This window comes from Poecile atricapillus, chromosome 13 (genome assembly GCF_030490865.1).
Source record: "Poecile atricapillus isolate bPoeAtr1 chromosome 13, bPoeAtr1.hap1, whole genome shotgun sequence".
NCBI lineage: Eukaryota > Metazoa > Chordata > Aves > Passeriformes > Paridae > Poecile > Poecile atricapillus.
In genome coordinates this window covers 10,834,144-10,861,975 of record NC_081261.1, presented here as the reverse complement: position 1 = coordinate 10,861,975, position 27,832 = coordinate 10,834,144, and the positions used below count along the sequence as shown (strand labels likewise).

Below are 27,832 nucleotides of genomic sequence, written 5' to 3'. Positions count from 1 at the left end.
CGGGGGGCGTGCCTGGAAGGGCCGGGGCGCTTCTAGAACGGGCGGCGGGAGCGGCGGGAGCGGCGGCTGCACGGTGAGCGGGGCGGAATTGAGGGTACAGCCGTAGCCTGCACTGCGAGCGGCAGCGGTCCGCAACACGCTGTGCCCACTGCCGCAGCCCCCCGGGGCTCGCGGGGATCCCGCCGCGGGGGAGCCGTGAGCGCTGCCCGGCGGCGCGGTGTGCTAGCGGGTTGAAGGCGGTTCAGCCCTGGCGCGCCGCGGTTTAATCCTCGTCCGGGATCCTCGCTCCGCTGCTGGGGGTCGGCGGGTCCTGGGGGGGCTCCCTCGGTCCAGCTCCCCGCGGCGGGTGGGCGAGCAGCAGCCCCTCGGTGCTGCCGGCGGGCCGGGCTCTGCGGGACGGCGGTGTGGCTCGGAGGGGAGCTGGTACCGTAAAACATCAGCTGCTCTTTGTAAGCGTGTTCGAGGTGTCATCGCAAATAGAGTGGGAGAGCTGGCTTCTCTCCTCCACGCTGTTTGGGTTTGATAGGACTGGCATTCCCGGTTAAATGACGGCTGACTCTGAATTAACTGGCTGTGCATGTTCCCTGCCTGCCATAGGTTCAGCATAGAGCAAGCAATGACCTACGCTTTGTAGAGGTGTCCAAACCCCACTTGTTCTGCTCACGTCTCACTTTACTCTGAGGTTTTATTTCCCAAAAAAAGCCTGTCTCTGCACAGCTGTGCAGCTGAGCTGGGGACAAGCCAGGAGAGCACAGGCAGCTGTGTGTGACCTGTTCGATGCAGTGGCCAAAGCCTCGGTGCAAAGACAGTGGAGAGCAGCTGGTGTGAAAACTGAAGGCACTGCTTAAGTGTTGCCACAGCTCAGCTGGAGCACAGCAGCTTGGCATGTCATAAAATGACAAAACATGCCTTCCACTAGACAGGAGTAATTCTATTTCAGGAAGCAAAGAGCGTCCTTGTAACCTGGAAGCAAGGAGAGAGGATATGTAAATAAGGACTATTTTGGGGGCTGGCTGACTTGGTGGTGTTTAGTGTTTCTAGCCAATAATCATCTGTCTTCCTCAGCAGTAAAGCAGTGCTCCACAGAAGATATTTTTGTAACAAAACTTCTTGCTTTTTAATTTTATAGGTGCTCCGTGAGGGTGGAGTAGAGCTGAAAGGCCGCTGTGTCCATCTTTACCAGGGTAATACTTCATCTTTCTGACATTAAGGACTTGGAAATAATCCCACAGGTATGTGGTGAATATATGTAGCAATCAATAACTGCCACTCTCATTTCACAAGCAGAACATTATTCTGCACTGGAAAATTGACACTACTGTGACACTAACAGACAAGAATGTGTCTTCTTGCTATTGCCATAATTTATTTGGATTATAAATTTTATAATATAAATTATTAATCTGCATTTGTATGTATTATTATATTTATTCATATTATTATATTATTTTTATATATATATTTGGAATATAAATTTTTTAATGTGACTAATCATACATTGGGAAGCAGTACAGGAATTCCATTCTTCAGAGAGAATAACAGCAGAGGGAGCAGCATTTACCAGTTAGTGTAAGAAATTTTTCACTGGAGGTTTAAGTTAGGAATCCAATCTGTTTATAATTTCCGTGCTGTGCACATTGGCAAACTTCCAAAGAAGCAAGCTGTAAACATAGATATTTTTCCTATGACTAGTTCTGATTTTTGTGCATGATTTTCTGTATGTCATAGATATGAGAACATGGAATGTGGAAGGGGGCATGTTTTAGGGTGATGTTAGAATAGAATCAACCCCTGAGATAATGATAACATCTGAGATAATGCCTGATTTTAATTAAATTTAATTGACAGAAACAATTCACTGACAGTAGACCTTTCAATATGAAAAGAACCCCTCTTATTTCCGAACAGGAAGATATTTTTAATGCTTTACATGAGCAAATGGTAAGTTATGTCAAGTTATGTTAAGTATGATGATATACTAAAGTTATGGCCTTAGCCCAGTAAAATGCAATCTAAATACTAATGCTAAAAAAAAATAAGCTGTAGTGGAAAAAGCCCAGAGTCTTTTTGTCTTCACCAACACTGTGGAATTTTGCTTTGTAAAGGCGGAGCTTGCAGAGTAAGGTTTAGGTGGATTTGCTGTGCCTTAGACTTCATCAGTTTTGTTCTCTACTGGAGTGTTGAAGAAACATTCTTTGTTATAACTTAAAAAAAATATATACTGGGAGCCAATCAAGATGATTATGGCTTCTAAGGTGGTTATAATTTATTTAATGTTAAAATAAATGCCAGCAGATTTGCGTGATTGTGCTGTGTCCTTGTTAATGCATGCAAATCAACAGCTTCTCCTCATTTTGGCTTGCCTTAAGAAACAGAAGGCAATCATATTGGTGTTTTTCCTAGGTGGTTATAATTGTTTTTAGATGCATATTACAATACTTTGTAAAGAAAGGTGCTGATGTTGGCATAAGCTGCTTCGAGCAGTAAAGCCGATGTGCCCTGGAGGAAGGGGCTGGGTTGAACACTGGTGCATCTGAGTTCATGTGGATAATGAATTTCACCTCTGAATTACTTCAGCCAATGGTATAGGTTTTCTTTCCTTAGTATTTAGTAATTTTAAAATAGTTTTATAGCTGCTATTGTATGTTGGGCTGATCTGCAAGACTTGAAATACTGTTACGTGGATGGTTTTATGGCTGCTTTTCTTGGTTGGTATTGAGAAAGGCTCCTCCTTGGCAACATCTTGAAAATCTGTTTAAAATTAAGCCTGTCTTTTGGCTCTTAATAAGCAAGCAGCCTTGGAGGTTTTTTTGTTTATACTGTTTTCCACTTATATATCATTAACCTTATCTACAGCCACCAGTACTGATAGCAACTTAATGTCTACTTTTGAAGCTCCACTGTTTTTGGAGGGGAAAGAGATGAAGCTGTCTGCAGCACCAGTTCAGTACTGCTTAGTGTGTCTGCAAGTAAGAAGACAGGGTGGAAAACAGTGGCATTTGGAGGAGCCCCAAACAGGCCTGTTTCATCCAACAGTCCAGCCTCAAATTGCTGTTTGAGGATGAACCAAACTTCAGAACCTCAACTGTGTGTACACTGAGAACTCATCAGTGGCCTGAGGTGGTCTTGAATTAGAGATTTGCTTGTTGGATTTCACCATGATATTTAAATGTAGATACATATGGAAGCAGCTGTTTCCAGAGTGATTTCCCAGGTGTCTTTAACAGCACAGGCAAGCGCAGACAAGGAGACAGGCTGTAACCCTTGTCATCAGCTCCTATGTTGTATTTCAGTAGCTCAGAAAAATGGTATCTTAATCAGATGTTGACAGTATCTGGTTATGATACTTTGTCTCACAAACTTCATTCCTCTGCAGAAAATTGTGTCTGTAAGTATGGAACCAAAACCAGAGAGCAGTACTCTGTCTTAATTACTTACAAGAAACCATTGCTGTGGGCTCTGAAAAATTTTTCCCCCACCTTGTCTTTGGAAAAAGAGGTTACTTTACTTGGAGCAGTTACATAGCACCCCAGTTCCCCACCTCCCCAAGAGAAGCCCCATAGCAAAGGGGGCTTTAACTGTCACCTTTAAGTGTGGAGTGGAAGAACACTGGGGTTTTTTTTTTGGAGTTCATGTGATCAAAAGGAGTGTTCACATGTAAGTAACACTGGTCTAATTAACCACAATAAAGGGTATGACTTGTATTCTTTATGTTGTACAGACTGGTCTTATGTTGGTTTCGCTTAATTAAATTTTTCTGCATATCTGTGCAAATTTGGAGCTGGATGAAGGACTTGCTTTTTTTGTCCCTGTTTTTAGTTAGGTTGTCAGGCTAGTGGAGTACTCTTGTACTATGGTAAATAAAGGAGACTGTATCATGTCAGTTTGTTCAGAAGTTTAATCCTAAAGGCACTAGATGAGTATTTTCTCTTCTGACCTGAGAAAAGTCTTCCTTTTTGGCTGGGATCTGGCCTGTGTCCCCTTGTGACTGGATATGAAATTCAGAGTGAGGAACTGAGAACCATGGTAGATGTGCAAGCAACTTCCCTTTAACAGGTCTCCATTTTTATATCTTGTTGATTATGAGGTTTTTTAGAAAGCTTATTTAATAATGAATTCAGACTAACCTGTGGAAAAAAATTCTATCCTTGTGTACTTTGTCTAGAACCCTTTTTTCTTTCTGCCAGTGTTCTCTGAGCCTGACAGCACCCTTTCCATAGGGAATAATGATTCATTGAGGTCTTACACTGTAAAGAAGTAAAAAAACCAAGAAACACCCTCTCCCCCCAAAAAAAAGCCCACAAAAGAAAAAGCCAGAAATATAGGTGTGATTTATCCTACACTTTGTTGTCTGGCATTTCTGTTTGAATAAAACAGACTGGCTTTACAAACATTTGTCTCTGTTATTGAGGCATGAGCTACTCGTGCCCCTTCTGCCCCTCTTGCCTTCTTTGTTAACAAGATTGTTTAGCTGGAGTGGGGTGAGCACACATACATGTGGCTGTGCACACACACTCCTGCCGGCCAAGACTGTGGATATTCAGCCTCCTGTAATTCATTATTTGTGCTGGTTTTCCCAGTAACAGCTGTGTAAAGAATGTGTACAAACAATCTGCAAACCCTGCAGCCAGGTGTCCTTGTTTGAGCAAGAGCTGCTTTCTCTTTTGTCTGAGGTCTCTGTTTATTGACTCAAGTAAAATTGAGTAGGATGGTAAAGCTGTTGAAGATCTGCTGTAAAGACAAGCTGCTAGCTGCAGTAGGTGTACTTCTTGGCAGATATCCTGAGCCGTGAGAGAACACGATGAGGAGGTGCAGGAGAATGTAGAATTGTGTTTTTTAACTGAAGTATTCACTTGTAATTGTTCTCCCAGACTTTATGTTGTGCATCCAAAAAACCACTCCATTAAATGATGGCAGACTATTCAGATGGACAGATGAGGCTTAATGTATTCAAATTAATGTACTTCCCGAGTGTGTTTGACTTGCTGGGCTTTCTGCTACATCACTTATTGTGGCTTGTGATATTGGCAGACCTTTCCATGGCACTATTCACTCAGCTTTACGCATTTCTCAGATTACCCATTCACTAGTTCTTAACTAACTTAAATAAGCAGTTTGGGAATATGTGGTTTGCAGGAGGGTGAGAAACAGAAGAAGGAAAGAAGACTTTTTATGATACTGCGAGACATTTTCCTGCTTACTCGTGCTTGCAAACTGTGGTGGTAAAGGATTCCTTGTGTAATCTTGCAAAGCAATCAAAACAACAATTTAAAAATAATCATCTTGCCATGTGATAATACACAACAGAGGACAGAGCTATTTCTAATGTTTTTAGCGATGTAGGTATCACTGAAGGGTGTGTTTGATGTTTGTCTGTGGCACTGGTGAGCCCAGCTGAGGCTGAGAACTTCAGTTGTGCTGTGGGCTTGAAAATGAGGAAAGAAAGGGCAATATCCACTTTGTCTTTCATGGATATTTAATCTTGTGGAGGCAAATGTGTGGAGCCCAAGTGAACAAGTTAGAGTTATTGTGGAATTATATCTTGATTCCTTCCTATTTGTTGCATTGCTTGAAATTTCAAGACACTCCATATATTTTCCTTTCCTTTTCCCCCCTCCATTCCCCTTTCTCAGGTTGATTCCATTTTGCCCCCAACAGATGCATTTTTACTATGTTTGGAGTTACTGGGTCACACATGGTAATTTTGAGCCACCATTTTTCCCAGTTACATTGAGTAGGAAAAAGTAATAAGTGCTTCTGTAGTTGAGGTGAAGAGTTGTCACCTCCCTTTTGACACTTCAAGGATGTGCCAAGAGCTCCATGTTTGAGCCGCGGTGCTCCTACATGAGGTTGGCATTGGTGGCTGTTCCTGCTTGGTGGACAGGCAGCTCTGGAGTGAGCTGTGGACTGATCTAAGTGCAGTGCTCACAAATCCCCTGGAGAAGGTGTTCTGGTCATCAGACCTCCCAGGAGGCTCTTCTGTATGCCCCTTGCATCCTTCGCTTCACTTGACCCCATCTGTTCAGACTGGCTTTCCTCCCATACCCCTTAGGCTGTGCTTTTGGAAGTGGAACAATCTGCTTTCAACATCCATCTCTGGGGCTGGGTTTCTAAACTGGCACAGCCTTTGAAATACAGAAATTATAAGGGCTGTGCCCAGAGGCCAATATGCTGAGATAATGCATCTTGAATAAGCAGAGCTAGAAATTTCTCTTTCAACTTTTCCAACCGTTGCTGCCACTTCCATGTTACAAAATGTTCTCTATTTGGCTTTCTTACTATTTGTGTTTCTAGACAGTTTTTACATAACCGAGTTTCATAGAATGCTATAAATCCATTTAATTTAGACTTTCATTATTATTATTGGACTATAATACAATTTTGTGGGTCTCATATTTTCCAGCTCCAGTTATGTCTGACATGGAAGGTGCTCAGCTGCTCTTGCAATAGAGCTTGTTCTCACTGTCTCAATGGACAACATATTGTTTCCTTTACTTTTCTTATGTGGACTTTCCAGTGTCTTCCATGTAAATCTCAAAGAGTATGCAAGAAAGCATTTGAGACTGTCAAGTAACAGCTCCTAGTGTTGAAGAAGAGTTTTTTCAAGCTTTACTAATTTAAATTCAAAGAGTCTAAATAATTTCCATGAGGGTAAAATGACTGAAGGTAAAGATTAATGCTTTGGCTTATTTCTCACAAATAAGTTAATTATTCTTATTTTTCCTTTTCTTTTTAATTTTTTACAGGTTTTGAGGTACCTGGAAGATGAAACCCTGGCTGCAGTTGATGTTCTTCCCTTGTGTTTTCCTGATCTGGCACACAGAAGCAGAGTTCTTTACCTCCATAGGTGTGGAAGGACTCAGTGCATGATGTTGTGATGCAGTTATTGTGATTGCTAGAACTGTTCAAGTTATCATCTGAAACATATGGCTTTCTTCATGGGGCCCTGACCAGCACTGTCTCTGTCAGGAAAAGCTGCTCTTCTGCAGCATCAGTGCCATTTGTCTGCAGTTGGTTGACTTAGAACACTGACCAACATGATTCAAGTTTCTCTGGGGCCTCTGTCAGTAAAATAAGATGGGGCCTGTGTTCCCTTAGGATTTGTGCATCTGTTGTCATCTTGAACAGAACACAGCACCTTATGCTAAAAATCTTAATCCTGAATTGGAGTTATGAAAATAATTTAAATGGTAAATATGTGAAGTTTTTTTTTTTCATGGCACCTGAAATCTGTCTTCTCAAAAAGTTGGAGTTAGGTGTCAGAAGGAAAAACCAGTAACTCCCTTACAATTGTGTGTTTTGCTAGGCCTGAGTAAATCCTAAAGAATTTGCATTTTAATAAATCTGTATAATAATTTGATTTTTATGACAGTTTAGTTCCTGTGTTCTAAGAGGATACAACCATGTATGATTTTGGTAGAGCTTCAAATAAGCACAGAGTTTTCTGCTGTTAATTGGTCTAATGTTTTCCTGTGAAGCAGTTTGGGGACTTCCCCTTTATAAGGGTATTAGAGGCTGATTAACTACCACTGGCTGTTCTCCAGAATGTCCTTTGAGTCAGTGGAGCTGTTTCTGAATGTCAAAGCGTAGAGGACCTTGTGTGTTGTTCTGCACCACTGTGTGGAACTGCTCAGCTGGAGTCCTACTGCCAACCTCCTCATGTGCCCTGTGGCTGGCTGAACAATATTTAACTACATGTGTATTATTTACTTCTGATTTTTCTAAGTAGCATTTTATACAAAGCTTCCATGAAAGATCACTTTCTGTTTACACTTACCTATTTCTGAACCTTTCCTAACTCTGAAAATAGCACATCCTGCTGCCTTCTATCTGCTTAATCATGCCTCATTCATAGTAACTTTGGAATGCTGGAGCTGTGGTTGCATTTATGAATCTCATCATGCTCTTTCAATTTGGGCTTTGAAAGGCCAAGTTTGTCATAGCAATTAGGACTGACACGTTAGCAATTTCCTCTAATACTAATCAGGAGAGTGTGTGAGTGTCTCTGAACATTAGTCTGAAATTCTTCTTGGTGTAATGTTAGGTTGTTTCCACAGTTATCATGTTTTAAAGCTGTAACTTTAAACTATGCCAGTGATTATGCTAATAATTTGTTAGTTTGATCTAATCTGTATCCATATGTAGAACAAATGCTTTGGCAACCATTTGGATTTTTTGTTGCTTTATCTCCATAGCTGTATGAGTGTCAAACCCTTTTAATTGTCTTGCATTCACTTGTAACACTGAAAGTAATTCAGAGGCAGAGGAAGGATCAGAGCAAAGCTACGGTGAACTGCTGAAGTTGGGCTTTAAAAGCCCCTTGAAGCGTTTGAATGCCAGACCTATGGGTCTAATAGCTTTTGTGGTTTACAGGCACTGAAGTGTGCACCCTTAATTTGTCTGTTTGTGATGGTTTTAATAGCCTTGGGGCATTTAAGGTTTGTCTTCTGTGCACTTGGGAATGTTACTTTTTTAGGTCTGATGAATATTTGCTCCTGTTCTTTTTAGGTCAAATGACAGACCTGATTTATGCAGAGAGGGACTTGGTACAGTCTTTACAGGAGTATATCCGAGCAGAAGAGAAAAAGCTCTCTCATATTAAAAGGTAGGAGAGGTTGTGTAATGAAGGGTGACAAAATGGCTCATTTGTGTTCAATCACACCCCACCTTTCTCACCACTCTCTGATGCTAAATCTTGTTGGTATTTCCTCAGTAGATAATCACAGGGAGAGGATAGGTACTAACTTGGTTTAATTTATTACCATTAACCTACAAGGGTCCCTGTTTCAGGTATCACTTAGAATTTGCTTCTTTAGAAATGGTTCTCTGGTGGGCTCTCCCCACTTTGCCCTGTCCTTGTACCATCACAAGACTCCTGTAGAGAGGCCACATCAGGAGTCTTGCCATGAGAGCTGAATGCTTCTGTGTGCCAGTGCTCTGTGCTGCCTGTTGTTTCATGTAAGCAGGGCTGATGACAGGAGCCAAGTATACCAGTGGCATTTACCAAATCTCTGGGTTCCTTACTGTGTTGGCTTTGCCCTCAGGGACAGTTCTTCTCCCTTGTTCTCTTCAGATGCCAACCTGGCTGCAGCACATTTCTGATGTTGTCCTGTTTGCTTGGATCACTTGAAAGGCTCTTGCTGACAACTTTGTGTCACTTAGGAAGATTGTTCATTCTTGTCTAGCCAAAGCAGTTTTTACTAGGGTGTGACAGGAAGATAGTCTAAATGAGGTCCAGGTTCAGAAGAGCCAGGTGCCTCTAGAGGGAGTCATGCTTTCCAAAGAACCTCTGAACTTGCAGCTGCCTGTGTCAACCTGGCCTTCCTTTGAGAGTGTAGGATGATATTAGAGCTATGGGCTAGTGAAATGGTACAAATTCTGGTCACATGTACACAAAAGGGTCTTTTCTTGAAAAGCTGCCCTTTGGAGGCAAAATAATATCCTCTTCAAGTATTGGTAAAAAGAATATCTGTTCAGTCTGTTAATAAAGTGATACTTTTAAGGCTCATTACAACTGAGATGCATGCCTACTGAAGTTAGGTTTAAAATACTAAGCAGGGAAATATTTTCCCTTTGAAGGAGACTATTGGAATTGAAAAACCTCCTCTTTATCCTTGTGAATTTGAAAGGTTGAAAGCCAGTTTTGACAGTAAAAGCAGCAATAATTTGATCTAGATGTGCAATTTGAATGATTTAAGAAGGAAGATGTACATTCATAAATTGTTCTCAACCTGAGGTGCACACTTCTTGTTTCAGCTGGGCTGAAAAAATGGATATACTGACCAGCAAATCAGCCTCTGATCCAGAGGGGTATCTGGCACACCCTGTAAATGCGTATAAGCTTGTGAAGCGTTTGAATACTGACTGGCTGGAATTGGAAAACCTGGTTCTTCAGGATACAGCAAATGGTAAGGAGTTACAGGGAACTGCTGTTGGGAGGCAGCCTTGTGTTCTGGAAAACCACAAGCTTGCCTGTGGTTTAAATATTATTGCCAAGTTTGTTTAAAATGCAGCTAAGGGATTTGCCTTGTGTGTACTGATTACCCAAGTGAGTGAGACTTGCAAAATTTGCAACTGAAACACATCTCATTCAAGACTCAGAAACTTTATTTGGGGAAAAAGGGAGAATGGGATATGCTTAAAGCTGTGGTGGTAACTGTTGAGTTTTATGTTCTCTTGTATATAAACTGCTTCATTTGCTTCCCAGTCTGTTACTTCTCTTGGTGATTGTTTTTTTAACCATGTTGATCAGAGACAAAATTAAGACTCAAAATGAGTCCCATATTGAACTGGTGGAAAAATTTGTATCAGCCCCAGCATTAGAGTTGGCAGATGCTGTAGTCTGTCAAAACCAATCCTTCTAAATCAGAGGTTTCCATTACTAATGCTTGGGTTTGCATCATTCTATCAAGTGTTTGTCTGAATTTGCTTGCATACCTTTTTTAAGTCAAGGTTTATTTTTACTGGACTTTTGGAAAGTGAGGGAGAGGTGGTTATGTTTTTCAGGCAGAGCACCACATGGTTACTGTGTGGTTCCTTCCCTTTGTACTGTGCATATGCTGAAGTTTAGGTACTTGAAAGATTTTCCAAGCAAGGCTTTTATTGCCTTTTGGAATGGTTATCCTAAATGGAAATAAAATACTGAAATCTATTGACTACATCTGTCACTAATTCTTTTTCTGAAGGCTTTTTTCCAGTTTGGCTTGCTGTAAGATTGAAAATGGTTGGGCTGTTTTCCTTCAATTGATGGTTTCCTCTTCTGCCCAACCAACTTGCTGTGTAACTCTGATATGTCTACCTAGTGCATTTAATTTTATTTCTGAATATCACTTGGTTTTACTTGTCAGGCTTAACTCTCTCACTGAGTAAGGCCCTATGCTAGTGAGTGGATCCTGGATCAGGATCTTTGGAACTGAGACTTGAAAAGCTCTTAAGGCTTTAGAGGTTGGAATACAAAGTTGAAGGTCATTGACCAGTACTACAACCTAAAATCAGTTGTCTCTGTGGGTATTGCAGGAGATCTGACGAAAGCTATTAAGTTTTCATGTCAGAAAGAGACATTACAGGAAAATGAAGATCATTAGATTCACATTGTACATTAGATTCACATTGTGTGGCACAAGAAAATGGAGGAGTTTAGCTATTTATCCTTTATTTTTTACTCATGAGCCATATTTCTTGAGAAGGGACAGAAAACAATGTGTTTAACTTTTGGGCCTAATAAGAGACTTTAAATCTGGATTATTTGAAACTCAATATTCAAGCTAGAGCAGATGTTTCCTCTTCTGTGTCAATCTTGTACTGATGTTTATTCAAGCTTTGGAAGTAACATCTTTCCTTTTTACTGTGAAGGCTTTATTGCAAATCTTACAATCCAGCGTCAGTTTTTTCCAACTGAAGAAGATGAGACTGGAGCAGCGAAGGCTCTGATGCGCCTGCAGGACACCTACAAACTGGATTCTGAAACCCTCTCTCGAGGGAACTTGCCAGGTATGTGCACCAAGGTCTCCTTGGCTTTAACAGGAAGGAAGTGGTAACGTCCTCAAAATCTTGCCAAAAATCCTTTATGAATTGAGGATTAACTGGTTTTGCCACAGAGATATTTCAGGAAATTTCTAGAGATACTGGGATGTCTGATTATTAGCCAAGTCCTGATGAATGTCTGTTGCTCACGAGACTTCTACTGAAACAGGTTATAGTGGCTACCAACAGGGTGTTTACAAACTGGATAGACTTTGTTGGTGTGTGGGTGGATGAGCTGACACAATGTTTTTAGTTATTATAAGTATTAATGGCCATTAATAACTAATTAATTTTTAAGTGTTACCTGTGCATCTTCTGAGCTGGAGCAACTGGAAACCAGTGCAGTCACACTCAACTGGACACCCAATTTGTTTAAATAAATATCATCTTGCTTATACCCAAATACAGGCTTACAATAAAGAGAAACAAGCTGGCTGTGTATGTCGTCAGGCTTCTCTGATCATCTAACAGTGTTAATCTGTAGATTAGGTGAAATCTATTAAGATGTTAGTCTGCTCTTCCTTCATCTACAACAGAAAACACAATAGCTTACCACTGTAACTTCTGTTAAACTTCTCTTTGTTTCCAAAGGAATGAATTGAATAAAATTAAGACAGAGTTTCCTCTTTAATTCTGATGGTGATCACTTTAGTACTGAATTTAAAATATTGCAAAGCATTGTTTCTTAGAAACATTTTTGGATTATAAAAGTATGTATTTACAGATACTTCTCAATGTGTCCCATGTATTTAAGGCAAAGGTGCTTCTGTGTGTGCTTGCTGAAAGCTGTCTTTTTGTTTTTAGGAACAAAATATAGATCTTCCCTGACAGTTGGTGACTGCTATGGCATGGGGAAGACAGCCTACAATGATGGGGACTATTACCACACTGTGCTCTGGATGGAGCAGGCCTTAAAACAGCATGATGAAGGGGAGGATACAACAGTCAGCAAAGTAGAGATCTTAGATTATTTCAGCTATGCTGTTTTCCAGTTTGGGGATTTGCACAGAGCCATGGAGCTCACCAGACGGCTGATATCCCTCGGTAAGAACAAAGACCACGTTATTTTAGCTGAGGAGTGTTGCCAGCAGCTGAGCTGAGAGCAGTCTTGGCCCATCCACATTGGTGACTGGAAAGAATATGCTGACAGAAGACTTATAATAAATGTGGGTCCTGAAAAAAGTCTGTTTATGCATGAAGTTTCTTTAACTATCTGTCTTATGGTACATGCTGTTGTTATCCAAGGCCCCCATGTGTCTGACTGCACTCACTACCTGTGTGCTTTGCTGGAGTGTAGTGAGGTGCAGTGGTTAAAGCCTTGCTTCTCTCAAGTGGAGATCAAGATTATGACAGATGTAGGCAGTGCTTCACCTTCTGTAAAGTCCTACTGACTTTACATATGCCTCTTTATTCCTCAGTGCAGGTACTCTTGGATGCTGGAATACTTTGCCTGAGATCTTACAGTATTCTGAAAATTCAGAACAAATTGAGTTTCTTAAAACCTCCTTTTATTTCTGAGCTGTTTTTAGCTTTCCTTTGAGTAAGCAAATAAGCTTCCTACCCAGCTTTGCTTACTTCCTGCATTGGAAAGGTCTGTCCTCCTCATTTAGAATTAACATTACCTGTGTTAGGTATTTGATGGGTGTTTTAATGAGTTGTGATTCTTAGTTTAGATATTAGTAGCATTCTGAGAGTGGGTGAAACCTTCCTATTGAAAAATACTTATTAGTCTAATTTCTGCAGAACTAGAGTTGTTAAAATTTACAAGTATATGAATATGTATCAAATCTATCTCTCTCTGCAGTGGGATTTAGCACTGATAACAGAATGCAAATCCTTATCAGCTGTAAACAGTGGAACACACTTGGCAGTCCCCTCTGAAAGCAGCAGCTTCCTCTGCTCTGGGCTCAACTTGTTTATCTGGCCACTATTACCCTGTGCTCTAATGAAGGGTGACTGGAGTGATGTTTGGGGTTGGTTCCATGAGATAAACACAGTAAAGTTGGGAAGGCCAGAAGAAAAAGAATCTGTTGTAGGTAATAGCATCCAGAAACACAGGTGAACAAGGAATTGTTCCTTCCTAGTTATCTGGGGTAAAGATCTATTGATGATGTTTATTGATTCATACTAACATCATTAATAAATCACTAATATGTCCAGAGATGTTAGTGATCCAGGCTCCCTCCCATATAACCCAATTAGAGCTACAGATGGATGCTGTAGGTGGGCTCAAGCTTCCCAACCTGTGAGAAGTCTTTGGGACTGAAGACTGTTGCTGGACTCCACCACAGTACTTGGTTAAAGTGTGCTTATGCAGTGTGGGTGAGGAGCATGGTGGAAAGGAGGACTACAGCAAGTAGGCTACCTTGGTCTCTGCTCATGAGCTCTGGTGATCTGCTCATCTTGGGTGGAACTGGTCAGAAAAGTTGAGAGAAAAGGAGAAATGTAAGGAACAAAAAATGTAAAGAACAAAAAATTATGTTCTTTTCTTGGAGTACAAGTTTTATGATGAGTTCTTCCAGAAATTCTTCCAGATTCTTTTGTATCCTGTGTGTACCCCTCCTTTGCAAAGATAGAAGCTTCCCAGTGTTGTTTTCCAGTGCAGACTGAAGCCAATGCCTTTGTTTCCCTGATAATGCTTTAGAAAGGGAAGAATTGTCGCTGTCTTGATACAGGGACTTGTTTGTACTAACAGTTCCTGAGTTTGCAAAAATCACTGTTTCTGTCTGTTTTTCTCCCAATGAAGACAGCACTCATGAGAGAGCAGGCAGTAATCTGCGGTACTTTGAGAAGCTGCTGGAGAAGGAAAGAGAGGAGAAGGAGAAAGACAAGTCCATAAACAAGACTGTGACAACCACAGAAGCCATGGTGCAAAGTGGGACCTATGAGAGGCCTCTTGATTACTTGCCAGAGCGTGATATCTATGAGGCCCTTTGCAGAGGTGAAGGGGTGAAAATGGTATGAGACATGAACTTCCTGACTATGCTGCCTTTGCCTAAGGGTGGTCAAGCTTGGTGGGACATGTTATGTTTTTCCTTCTGTAAAGCTCATTTTTCTTTTAAAAAAAATTAAGTTTGGTTCTGTCCAGGCTGAGATTTGTACCTTTTATCCTGGCTTCTGAATCTTCAGCTGTTACACACAAATGACTCTTAGCTGTACCTCTTAAGGGTTGTTGAAAATTGATTCTCCTCAGTCTGTCTACTCAGCTTTTTCAAAGTCAGCTGTACAGATATGAAAGGAAGTTTTTTCCCCTGAGAGCTGATTATGCTTTACCACACTCAGGGAATCGCATCCCTTCTCTTTTGTATCTTAGACATGTTCTTCTGGAGTGACTGTTTGACCAAGTGATTTCCAGTACCTCTCAACAAGCATGGCTTCAATTCTTAGTCCAGGGAAAACAACCAATTTATTTCATCTGTATAGTCTTAATTATAAGAACCAGGCTTTTTTTTTTTACAGCTGTTTGTGTAATTCTTAATCTGTAAACTCTGATGATTTAATTCCCCTAAAGATTAGTGTTTCAGAGGCTGCTCAGTGGTATTTGGAACAGGATATCCTATTTCTAATTGCAGTAAATTGCAGAATCACTCTTGTTTACCTCTTGTATCCTCTGGTCACCTGGTGGCTTTTACAGTATGTGTGGAATGAAGCTCATCTTCTTGTCTTGCCTGTTTGAAGTTCAAGAAAAGTGTTTGAGCAAACAATACTTTGTTTGGAATTTTGTTTCAGACACCTCGAAGACAAAAAAGGCTGTTTTGTAGGTACCATGACGGAAACAGAAACCCTCATCTACTCATAGCTCCCTTTAAAGAAGAAGATGAGTGGGACAGTCCTCATATTGTGCGATACTATAATGTCCTTTCTGATGAAGAAATTGAGAAAATTAAACAACTAGCTAAGCCAAAGGTAAGTTTCCCTTTTCCTATCTCACTAATGACTGCTATTTCCATGCTTCAGTCTCTGTTAGCAAGGACTAGGCAAAGGATTAGAAAGATCTAGTTTCATACTACAGATGATACACTGCAGCTGTGAACCTAAAGGGAACAATTTTGAAACTGGCTGTTGATGTAGGACCATAAAGCCAGGCTCCCAAAGGTATTTCTACCTTGATGCAATTAATTATGCGAAGTTCTTAGTAAGTGGCTTAGAAAGCTTTATAAAATTAGAGACTAGACTTGAAAATGTAAATGGCTGAATTAAAATAATAGTAGATGTTCAATATGCCTTAAGTCTGCCTTTTGAACTGGAGCCAAACTTAAATGAAATTTAAAAAGCCCAAATCTCAACAGAAGTAGAAAGGAAAAAAGGTAAATTGTGCTAGAATGACATCTAGAAGTTTGGGTTTGGTTGGTTTGTTTGTGTATTCTGGAATCCACTGCTTCTGTGCTAAACCGTAGGTGTTCTCTGTTGCTCATGGTATGAGTTCTGGTAACTCTGCACACAATAAAAGAAGCGGCTACCTCATGCAAAGCTAGTAATTTTCTGCTTTTTCTGGAGGTGGAATTTCCTGCCTAACTGTCACCTTTCTGTCAAAAAGTAGTATGGCAGTGTGATAGTAGCAGATGCTCCCTTAGTTTTTCTGTCAGATCTGAGCAGAATGTAAAACTGAACAAATCTTTGCTTTTAGAGAAGTGGTTCATTTTAGCACTCTTCAGGTTATTGCTATGAAATATGGTACTAAAATTCCAGTGAAGATTTACTCTTCTATTTCTAAATGTAAGCATAAATAGTTAGAAACAGAGTGAGAAACTGATGCTTCCCAAGATCATTAATAATTTGGGATGTTTGTAAAGCTGGTCTTCTATGACTACATGCCAGCTATGGAAGCGTTGGCTGAACACTCCTGTCTCAGTGAGGATTCTCACCTCCTTAAATGGAGAATTTTTCCTATTACATCATACTAGAAAACTTCAAGAGCTTCAGATAAAATGGAAACATTCACATAAAGCATATCACTTAATCTATTTTATCAAATAAAGCACTGTTTAAAGGCACCTATTTTTTGGGATTTTCCTTTTTATTCAAGGTTTTAGGGAAAGTCTTAATTTTTGGTCTCTGAATTTTGCATATATTACTAACGTTGGAGGAGTTTTTAATGTAATCTATGTAGTGTAGAACTGCAGCCAGTCCTTAGAAGAGTAGGTAAATATTATAGCTTTAAGATTCAGATGAAAATTGTCAATTTAAAAAAAGCAGCCATTTTCTTGTAAGTTGCTTTTTCTAAACCTATATATAGCTCAGTTGCAGGACTATAAATTCTGCAGTACTACTGAAAGAATGGAAAATGAAGTCCTGTGATGAGATGGTCCTTAATAAATTCAGCTTAATTTTAGCTTGCAAATTTTAGTTGGTAATCATGGAAGCTTTCAGACAGAACTGTGAAGTTTTATTTTATTTTAGGCTCAGAAAGATGACCACTTTGTTTATGCTAAAATGCATTTGCATGAAATTTTTACTTTTGAGTCCAAGCACTTCAACATCTTCTGCAGTTTACACTTGCCAATACTTTTTGAAGAGAAAGAACATATGTATGTGATTGGGAGTAGCTGCAGTTGAGTTTTGTTGTATTCTTGTTTTGCAAAATGCAATCACTGCTGTTCCACTTCCAAAAAGTAGATCTAGCTTTCCAGGCAATCCATCAGAACTGTCATGGGAGGGTCAAGAAAATTCTTAGCTCTATTGATTTGGATAGCATTGAGGCAGGTCCACCATCATAGTATGAGAGCCATATTCCCAAAATTCCTAATGTTACCTGTGAGCCAGGAATGTCTGAACAGGCAAGAGTATGGCATGAAGTGGGGAGCCATAAATATCTGAGCTTATGCTGCAGGGTTTCAGTAGTGAAGATTTCAGAAGAAAATGACAATGGAGAGCTTGCTAAGCTAAATAGACTCTGAAACAGTCAGTGAAGCTTTGACCAATGAAGGATGTTACACTGATTTTTGAAAGCAAATGCCTTTTACAAGGCTGGTTTCTCCACTCTGAGAGAGGAAGCCTCACATTTATCAGTTGCTTATACCAACTGAGATGTAGACTGTGTGTCTTAAATGAAGAAATCTGCTTATTGGACCAGATAGGGAATAATATCAAAGCAGTCAGACTTATTTGAGTTCTGATTTATTTAGATCCTGTGTTAGCTGCAGAAATCAAGCAAGCATACACAAGCTTGAAAATGGCAGCAGAATGAAAAGTATGGGAAGTGAAATATATATCCCCAAAGCTATGCTTCGCTGTACCAGTGAAGAACAACATTCACTCAGCCTGGCTCTTCTGTTACAATTTATACAGACAAGATTTGGAACAAAATAACAGTGAGTCAGAATTACAGCAGCAGCTGTGCCAAGAACTCTTGTATAGGGACAAGACAGCTGACATGGAGTGTAAAGCTGGCTGGAGATTTATTTGAGGAAAAAATGAGAGAAATAATGACCACATTCTCTGAAGAAGATGCAAATAAAAGGGCTTTCTGTGACCTATAATTAGGTGGAAGAGAAGAGGTATGATTTAGAGTGTGGATGGTTGGCAGGAGTTAAATTTAAATGTGGTCTAAGCTTACAGTCAAAGAAAGGAGTGTCCCAGTTCTTGTTCTCAGCTGCAAGAATGAAAACCAAAGTGAGCTGGTATATTGTTAGCAGTCATCTGTCACTCTGACACAACAGCAAACTTTTACCAGTCCTGCCAAGTTACTTTTTTTTTTTTCTACAGATATGGTGATATGGCCTAAATGTGATGATATTCACTGTTTAAAATATGTAGGCATGCTGTGCCTTTGAAGAGTTATCTTCATCGTGTAATGACATCTCAAACTGACTCAGAACTAGATGTTCCAAGCATTTTTCAGCTGGAAAATTTGAGCATGGGAATGTTGAGAGTTGTCCTTGGGAGTTTGTGACCACTGGGGGTTTGCTTGTCCTGTAATTTGTAAATCGTTCTGTGAAAGTTTTCAGTTGTTATTTTACATCTGAGAGTGAGGTTGGGTTTTTAGTACACATGAGGATCAGGCTGATTAAATTCATGGACTATCTAATGATTTTCTCTTCGCCAGGAACTTGGACTTCATATGTTAACTTTTATTGTTGTTCCTTCTCGCTAATATTGACTCCAGCTGTTTAAAAAAAGTGCCTTCAAAACCTGTTCAGCAAGCAACTCATGGATTTAATCAATATCATGGCTTGTGCAGTCCATCAGACTCTTTTTCCAGGATCAAATGCAGGTGATGGATTATACGTGTGTTTCTGCATGTGTTGTTTTAGCATGAAATCAGATCATATTCTAGGTTGAAGCTGTTCCATCCAGTGAGATATTGAAGTTGGACAAATCAGGTGTTGCTTTTGGTAAGATGTGAGAAATTTTCTATCCTGTAGCTGATGTGTTTCTTCCCCCTTGGGATTTTTTTGGCACAGCTGGCACGAGCCACAGTACGTGATCCCAGCACTGGTGTCCTTACAGTGGCTAGCTACAGGGTGTCCAAGAGGTAAGCAGAGAGAAGGGTTGAGCTTTGAGGTTTTTGTGCTTAGCAGCTGTTGTTTGCTACCTACTATATTTGAAAACTTGAACTGCTTTGCATGTAACCAAAGCTTTCCCAACAAATGCATGGAAAATAGCTTTTAGCCATCTGACAAAGGGTAGAAGAATCCTTCTGCCTTGGGAAATGTGATGTGGTGATGGGTATTGTAAAATAATGTGTTGCTATCTTTCCCTTAGCTCATGGTTGGAAGAAAATGATGATCCTGTTGTGGCCAAGGTGAATCAGCGAATGCAGCAGATCACAGGGTTAACAGTGAAAACAGCAGAGCTCTTGCAGGTTGGTGTGCTGGCTCAAGGGTGGAGATATCAGAACAATGTAAGATAACTTCCTGCAGGAATCTGAGATTTACCAGTTTGTTCTGAGGGAAATGCCTGCTGCTTATTTTTCAAGTCTGCAAAAGCTTATTCTCTGTCCTAGTTCAATGTTTCTAAGACCCAAATATTTCCTGTAGTCCTGCTATAGTCTCATGTGAATTCTGATCTCTGGGTGTCTCTTGGGGAGAAGAGTGCCAGTAGTACAACACTGCCAGAATAGCTTTGTGTTAACCCATTTGCTGTTTCTCTTCCTCCATGCTCCTTGAATTCCTCTTTCAGAGCCTGATTGAAATAATCTTGATTACAGGCTATCCATAGAAACTGGGTAATTGTGTAGTGATCTGGGGGACACATTAAATACAGCCTCAGAGTAACTAAAACATGTTATATGATCATAAAGTAGGTGAAGAGGTGCTTTTATTTTCTGTGATTCTGGAGAGACATTTATATGTGACAGATCATACATGATCCACAGAGTCCAATTCTGTCTCCTAGGCTGGACTCAACAGAGTTGCACATTCATCTGCCTTTCCTTCAGAGGAAGGAAGTGAGGCTGTGGTGAAACTATTGCTGCTGAATGTTAAACAGGCTGTTGTAATGATAAATACAAACCATCAAACTACAAAAGGGAAAAAGCACTCAAGTTGTTTCTCACCTGTGTAACTCGGTTCTGGCAATATAAAAATAAATTAAGTGTATGATAGATAATAGTCTTGCCACAAAGTGCTGTTTCTCAGAGCATGCTTTGAATTCCTGAAAACAAGTGCTGTTCTGCAGTAGTCACTTGCAGTTCAATAGATACTTATGTGCTTCCTTCTTCCATGCTGTAGGTTGCCAACTATGGAATGGGAGGGCAGTATGAGCCACACTTTGATTTTTCTAGGGTAAGATCACACTTGCAGTTATTTCTTAGTGGGATGGGGAGGAGGGAACAGTTTGGTCTGAGAGAACTTGTGAAAGTGTTTCTTGTTGGAGCATGTAATATGTAGCCCTGTTGCATGGATGGATTATGAATTCTGAAAAGCCTTTGTACTGCCTTCTCTGATGCTGAACGTTCAAGAGAATAATGAACAAATCTCCCTGCTTACCTTTGGGAACTTTGCTCTTTACACAATACAGGGACACTAAAAGAGTCACACAGTACTCGAATGTTGTCTTTGCATTTTTTTTTTGTAAACTGAAGTCTGCAAGCTCTGGGTTATGAGACTGCCTTGTTCTGTTAGGCTTCTGAATTTGGTGGTGTTGTCCAAACCCTGCTTTGCTGGGTGCTTTAAAGCATTTTGCAGGAGCTGACTGAGGAGAAGATATCCTTCTACCTTCTTCCTGAAAAGTAAACATGGAAATCCTCACAGGTTATACAGCCCTTCTGGCAGACCCCCCTGAGAGTGGCTACAGCACTGGGGTCTGAAAAGAGTTCCCTGGGCTGGTGTTCAGGGCAGTGCTCCAACACAGGTGGATGTACAGATGGTAGCACTGGGTCTTCATCAGGCACTAGGGGGCTCTGCCTGGCAAAAAACAGCTCTGGTTTGCTATGGGAGAAGAGCAGATTCTTAATAATGACCCTGAACAAGTTCATGGATGTGCTAAGCATACTGAAGAGATATGGTGACTTCAAATATAAATTCCGTGTGCTGCCTTGGTTTCTGTGGTATTTCAGTGGAATCTGGCATAATTCAGATTGTCCCAGTGGTTTTACCTGGTAAGAGGGACTGCTGCAGCCAGAGTACACAACCAAATAATTGAGTGCAGAATTGAAGTCGTCCAACCTAGCACTGTTTAAAAAATAAAAAAATTCCAAGCTTCAACACTATGGAAGCTTGTATTTTCTAGCTGTGGCCCATTCTGAGAATTTTCCTCTTAATTTGGAGTCTGCTTAGTTTCCTGAATTAAGCAAATGCTCTTAAATTCTCTTCAAAGCCTTTGAACTCAAGGACCTCTGGCATCAAATTGGCCACTGTGGACTTTACTTTTGGATTAGGAGCTGGAGCAGAGCCCCACTTGGAACATAACCTTGGCTGCAGTTGTCAGTTGAGGCAAGGCAGTTGCAGAAGTTGCCACAGTTTCAGTCTGGTCCTGCAGGCTCTCTGTGCATCACAGACTTTGTGTTGAAATAGAGGTGCTGCTGTGTCTCTTCAGCTTCTGATCAGCTTTTTGTTCCCTTGCAGTTCTCAAATAGAGGCACTTCAGTAGCTGCCTATTACAACTTGGAGGTTTTATTGCTTGTTCTAGTTAGATTTTTGCTGTTGAAGTTCAGAAGTTCATGGTTGGACCTGGGTTTCACAGCAGTGGCAGTAACCAGGAAATTCCCTGTATCTCAGTATTCTTATGTTAGCTTTTTTGGATTGGATTTGCATATGCAAGTCTTGGGGTTTTTATGAGCACATTTCAGGAAAGACCACTTGTTTATTAAAACATGCTTCAAGCATATTGAACTATGCCATCTTAGACATGGTCACAGTCATTTTCCTTGTTGTTTGTCTTTTTCAATACTGATTTATTGTTTTCTTTATATGTTAACATTCTTGCTTTTGTGTGTAAAAATGCACCTTGATGTCTCCTGACTGTAATAACCTCCTGACTATTAGCAATGTAAATAAAAATTTCTAATTTCATTTTTTTGAAGGCAAGAAAGACACTGGTGTTTTAGATGTTCTTTGTGCTCCTGCCCTGACACCAGTGTGATCTCAACTTCAACAAATGAAACTCACTGTTTTTTACAGACTAAAGACAATTTGATCTTTTTGATGTGGCCTTTAGTCCTAGATAGGCAACCACCTGAAACTACTTTATAGTTTTGTCTGCTGTCAAAATATGCATTTGCTCTTCTCATGACTGTATTTCTTTGAGTTGCTACATTTACAAGAATCTGTTAGCTAAAGCCCACTGAAAATTAGTTTTTTTGTATTCTTGTCAGTTGTTGACTTTGGATCAGTGCCCAGAACAACAATGGCTTGTTGTTGACCTTACTTGGATAACATCTGTGCCACAGGCCCTGAAAGCATTGCTCCTATTCTCCCTTCAGAATTGTTCAGTGCAACTTCACCTCATTGCATCCAAGTGCTCCGTGCATGCAGCTGTGCACCCTGGCTACAACTTGTGATTGCTTTCATGTTCCCCTGTATCAGATGTCCCCTTTCTATCCCAAAGCTTTAAATTGGGCTTGAGGGTCTCTGCAGAGCTGCACGTGGGTAGCTCTGGTGAGAGCCTGTGTGGAACCCGGGTTAAAGTTGTTGTCTGTTGCAGCGACCCTTTGACAGCACACTCAAATTGGAAGGAAATAGGCTAGCGACGTTTCTTAACTATGTAAGTACCTCTGTCTGTCTACTGTCTGGGAACTTGAAATTTTCAGTTATTCTCATTTAATTTTATAGAAAGATGAGCCAAATGCTTTCAAGCGGTTAGGGACTGGAAATCGTGTGGCCACTTTTTTAAACTATGTAAGTATGATGATCCTTTATGCATTGAGTGTAACTTTGGCAACATCTTTTTACAGCTTGTGTATTTGGTTATTTGTAGAGATTTCCTGACATCTGGCAGTAGGGATTTAATTATTCTTTAAAGCATCAGGTGTTGTTCCATCTGAATTGATAGAATTTTGGTGGTATTTAACCTCAGAGCAGAAAACTTGAATACAGGACCCATCTTCTCCTTTTGGCCACTCTGCTGTGGAATCTTTTACTTAATTGGATTCCACAGGGGGGAGAGGAAACTTTGGCTTATTTCTCAGAGGGAAATTACTTGGGGTACTCATGTGGTATGCTTTTGGAGAACTTGACTATCAGCCACTTAATGTGAGACAGGCATATTTTTCCACCACTGTTTTACAGCACACAATGTTGTGGTCTGTCATCCTCTTCCTCAGCTCAAAGCCAGAGTTGCTCAGTTGCTTAGCACAGCTGCTGCTTCAACAAATGGAGAGAGGCAGAGCTGATAAATGTGGTGCAACTAGGTTACAAGTGTAGATATGAAAGATACGTTAGGTGCATGCATTACACAGACCACAGACAATATACACTGGAATCCTAAGCATACCTGCCACTGGGAATAATGGCCTTGTTTTCACAGTAGTCTTCTGACACTATTTAATCGATCAACCTATACCCACTATATCTTTAGGAACACCTCATCTTCTATTTTTAAGATTTGTGCGTTATAGCTTAAATATTTTGTCACAGAATTTTAAATTTGATGGCTGGCATCGTATTTTGAGAGTGAAATGCAGCTCAAAACAGTACCAGAAACACTTTCAACTTGATATGGAGAGGAGGGGTACAATCTTCAAAACAAGAGTTGGAGTAAGATTGGTAGCTGTGAAATTTTTCTGCAAAGGGATTTTAATTTTAAATCAAGTCAATCTTTATTTTGTTTACTTCTCAGAATTTTGGATAAGCTTTTATTTAGAAGGAACAATACACATCTCTGCCAGTTGTACATGGTCAAAGGCAATTTGCCCTTGTTTGTTTGATGTAGAATACATAACACATCATACATGTACCAGCACCCTTACTAAAAAGAATAGTTGTGTGGCTAAGACATGTATTAACTTGCAAGGCTGCATGCACACACTTTCTAGGTGGAAGGGGAAAAGCCTGTGCACCTGTGGTATCTGATGCCCTTTTATTGTATGAAGCAGAATGATACCAGAGTGGTAATAACATCTGCTTTAGACAGAAATCCAAGTTACAATAGGGACTGTGGGGACTTGGGGAGTATATTAATAATAGTTTTTAAATTTGGTGGGAGCTAGCTCTGACTAACTTGTTTCTTTTAATTAGAATCTGACCCACAGCTTACTGAAATCAGTGAGCTTACTGAATTCTATTTTTAATGGGAGCGTTTCCAGGAACTTCGGTGGGTTTTGAGTCAAGTCTAGAATTTACAATAAATCTGTTGTTACTAATGAATACAGTAGGGTTAAATTCATTCCAGTGTAGTAGGGCAAAGAATAAAGATACATGGTTTTGTTTGGAGACACGTAACTGTAGCTGTTGAAGCTTCAGCTGCCTAATGCATTTGAAATTGTGTAAGACTGCTGGTGAAAAGCATAGAAACACTGCAGAAAGAGAGGCTTTCTGATAGTTTGTGTAGTTTTTGAAGTGGTTGACCAAGATGCATAAACTAAATTATGAAAATGAGTTCCAAAGGCATGGTTTCAATTTTGAGGAAATACCTGGTTTAACAGACACTTGTTTTCCTACTTGGATGATAAAGTGGAGTGAAATGCTTGAAACCAGCTTACTCTGAAGTTCTGTCTTGTTCTAGAGTATTAGCTTATTAGCATTGCAAATACACAACTTCTGGTGGCTATTTCAAGTAGAGGAGGATACATTATCTAGGGAATATATCTCTAGATATACATAATCTAGACAAAAGCCTTCAGGTGAAATAAAATCCTTCAACAACAGGTACTGTTTCTTCTGCAGTTTGTGCTGAAGTGCACCCTCCTTATCAGAGCCAATTGTAGAGGTGCAAGTGGAAATCTTAGGTCTTGGGACATTTTGGTTGTGGGACTGTGTAAAAAGCCTTGTAAATGTACAGTTTGTGGACTTTGTTTTCTCAGATGAGTGATGTAGAAGCTGGAGGAGCTACAGTTTTCCCAGATTTTGGGGCAGCAATATGGCCAAAGAAGGTAAAGTCTTGTGTATGTGTTTGGGTTTATTCCTTCTCTCTCCACTTACTGTCACTCCCTCAGCACAGTCCATGTAAAAGTCAGCTGATGTGACAAGTGCACTTCATTGCAGCTGTAGATATTGATATTACAGACTACAGGGCATCTCCCTTTGTTGGTGATGTATGAAGTGAACTATTTCTCTCTACAGCTGTTTTTAACAAAGTAAACATGTGCTCAGTAGAATTCATCTGTGCTCTGAACATGGCTGAGCTAGAGCAGGACTAAGAGTTTTTCACGTGCTCTCAATAGTGACCTGTTCAAGTGCTTTCAGCTGCCTGCAGCTGAAACCACAGGCATCCTCCCCCTTACTTTAACCTGCTTATATTGCCTAGGTTCTGACTAATCCAGCTCTGATCTCACTTTTCAGGGAACAGCAGTGTTTTGGTACAATCTCTTCAGAAGTGGTGAGGGAGATTATAGAACAAGACATGCAGCTTGTCCAGTACTAGTAGGGTGTAAATGGGGTAAGTAATACTTCTTTAGAAACAGAACCTGAAGGCAGGCTCAAGTATGTAAAGCTGGGGATATACTGACCTCTTACAAAAGCATTTAGTAACCTGGGTGTTGCTATTTCTACTACTGGAGTCATTTGGCCATAATGAAATTTCCTGCTGTTGATCTCATGAAGTATTAAGCAGCTTCATTGTACAGCTATAGCTTTTTTAGTGAGTTTTTGTGTTAATGGCACCACTAAGTTTAAGATTGTCACTGGGTTTGTGTAATGTATCAGCATCAGAATGACTTGAATTATCATTTGGCTAGAATCAGGTTTATTCCTACCAAGATCTGTCCATAGTTCTAGCTGCAAAAAGATGAGAGCTCCTTGTAAGGTAATTGGGAGTGTCTGGACATTAGGAATTTTGGCTTCCTGCTGAATGTTTCTCTCAAGCTTTGTATCATCTATTCCCATACCTATATCCCCTAGCCTCCAGGATATTCCCCTGGAGTGCCAGAGCATGCTCACTGTCTGTGATACAAGCCCCAGAATACACTGTTCTGTTAGTGTTGGCTCCAGAATTGTGCATTGGGGAAGATCCCTTTTTCCCCAGCCTTTTGCATCTTTCCATGTATCTTCCCTTGGGTGAGTAGAGAAGTATAAGCATGGATCCCCAAACTCAGAGATTTTACCTCAAGTATCCATCTAGGTTGTGATGATACCCACACTGGGTACATGGTGATAACTAATTCCAGTTCCCTATTTCCACAGTTTCAAACAAATGGTTTCATGAAAGAGGAAATGAATTCTTAAGACCTTGTGGGAGAACAGAGGTTGACTGAATTCCAGCCTGCTGCAGACCTTTGTTTCTGTCTCCTTTTCTACTGTTGTTTGTTCCAGTTCATTTCTAAGAAATGATCCATCTTTTTCTCCGAGAATCCTGGCACTTTGCAACAAAAAAACAATAAAATATGTTACACCTGTGAAAGAAAGTAAATTACATTGTACACATCCTTGTGTTTCAGTTATTTCCACATTTTCCCTGCCTTCCTCCCTACAGCCTCCCTCCCTACAGTAGCAGTGGTACAATTAGTGCTGTGAGCAATTCTGTTGTTTGGGTGCTTGGTCCTGTGCCTATTGAATCTCAGAAGATTTAGATGTTAAATATTTCTTTGAACCAAAGTTGTTTTTAAAAAAAAGTTTTGTGTACATGTTGATTTTACTGTATTTCTATGGATCACAAGTTCTAAAGCAAAAATAAATCTTTTTTCCATAAAGTGATTCTCTGTTTGGAGTCCTTCATTGGTGCATCAGTGTTTGGTTTTAGGGAACAGTGGGCCTTTACTCTTTCTGCTGAAGGTCTGTTGCCTTGTTGCCCTTCTCCTGTAGGAAGTACATCATGGTTTTGTGTTACATGCAGTCAGAGGTTGGAGACAGATTCATGACCCGAGTCATGGAGATCGTGTGACAAACAGCCTGTTTTATTGTTTGGAAATCTCTTATATGGGGGGGTTCAAGTTTTCTGCAGCTGGACAATTGCTTGGTTGGGGTCTCAGCACCACCCAGCTCCCTGACCAGTGATATGCCTGCATTTAAGGTTCAGTGGCACTGGCTGTGGTCCCCTGTATAGGTTTGAATCCAACCTATCCTTGCCTTGTCCAGGGACTTCTCTGTTTGCTGGAATGAAGCAGGCTAGCCAGATTGGATTTATGTTATGACCGGATTTATCTTATTCAGCTACAGAACAGCTGTGATGTGACAGTTCTGGACAGTGTTCTAAAACTCCAGTACACAACATTCTTCTAATGAAACTGGAAAGGTGTAATTCGTGTATTGAAACTATAATGTGTCCTGGGAGCAGAGAAGCTGCGCATTTTGTGCCAGTCACAATTGTGGTCTGTGTTTTGCACTTACGAGAAGCCTTTTCCTGTGGTATTACCTCTCCTTTTGCAGGGTGCTATCTGTTTTTGACACAAGCAGTTACAAAAACCTGAAGCCTTTCAAGAATGGTGATATTCTTGACAATCCCTAATTCTAAAAGTAGATGTATGCTGATGAAACTGTTTTTCCCACAGGAGTACCTGAACTCGGCACTTGTGGAAATCAGTAGGATGTTTTGTAAGCAAATCTTAATCTACTTTTGTAGACTGGAGGAGGGTTTTGTCATGCCATTCAGGTTGGGAATAATCCTTCCTTGTGATTCTCCTACGCCCTTTTGCTCTGTTAACATGTGAGTATTAGCCCCAAGCCAGCACATGGAGGACTGAAACTAAGTCCCATTTCTGAATTATTTACCAGACCCGATTGCTGAAAAGAAAAAAAAAGCAAAAGTTACGTAGAAACAGGCAAATGTTTCAGAA

The 27,832-nt window shown here is 40.4% G+C and overlaps 1 protein-coding gene across 4 annotated transcripts; it reads left to right on the top strand.

Moving 5' to 3' along the window:
- On the top strand, window positions 1-26,749 carry P4HA2 (prolyl 4-hydroxylase subunit alpha 2). 4 transcript variants are annotated; one of them, XM_058848562.1, is made up of 17 exons: window positions 1-73; window positions 1,130-1,232; window positions 6,747-6,847; window positions 8,509-8,605; window positions 9,757-9,908; window positions 11,353-11,490; window positions 12,328-12,567; window positions 14,270-14,481; window positions 15,253-15,429; window positions 18,927-18,997; window positions 19,228-19,327; window positions 20,196-20,249; window positions 22,609-22,668; window positions 22,737-22,802; window positions 24,926-24,994; window positions 25,404-25,500; window positions 26,244-26,749. In XM_058848562.1, exons 3-17 carry the CDS (start codon window positions 6,766-6,768, stop codon window positions 26,312-26,314), a joined length of 1,686 nt encoding a protein of 561 aa, XP_058704545.1. In that variant the 5' UTR covers window positions 1-73; window positions 1,130-1,232; window positions 6,747-6,765; the 3' UTR covers window positions 26,315-26,749. The 4 variants fall into 4 exon arrangements, with proteins under 4 accessions (XP_058704545.1, XP_058704542.1, XP_058704543.1 ...); XM_058848559.1 differs by lacking the exon at window positions 22,609-22,668; XM_058848560.1 differs by lacking the exon at window positions 22,737-22,802.
- The last annotated feature ends 1,083 nt before the right edge of the window (window positions 26,750-27,832 follow it).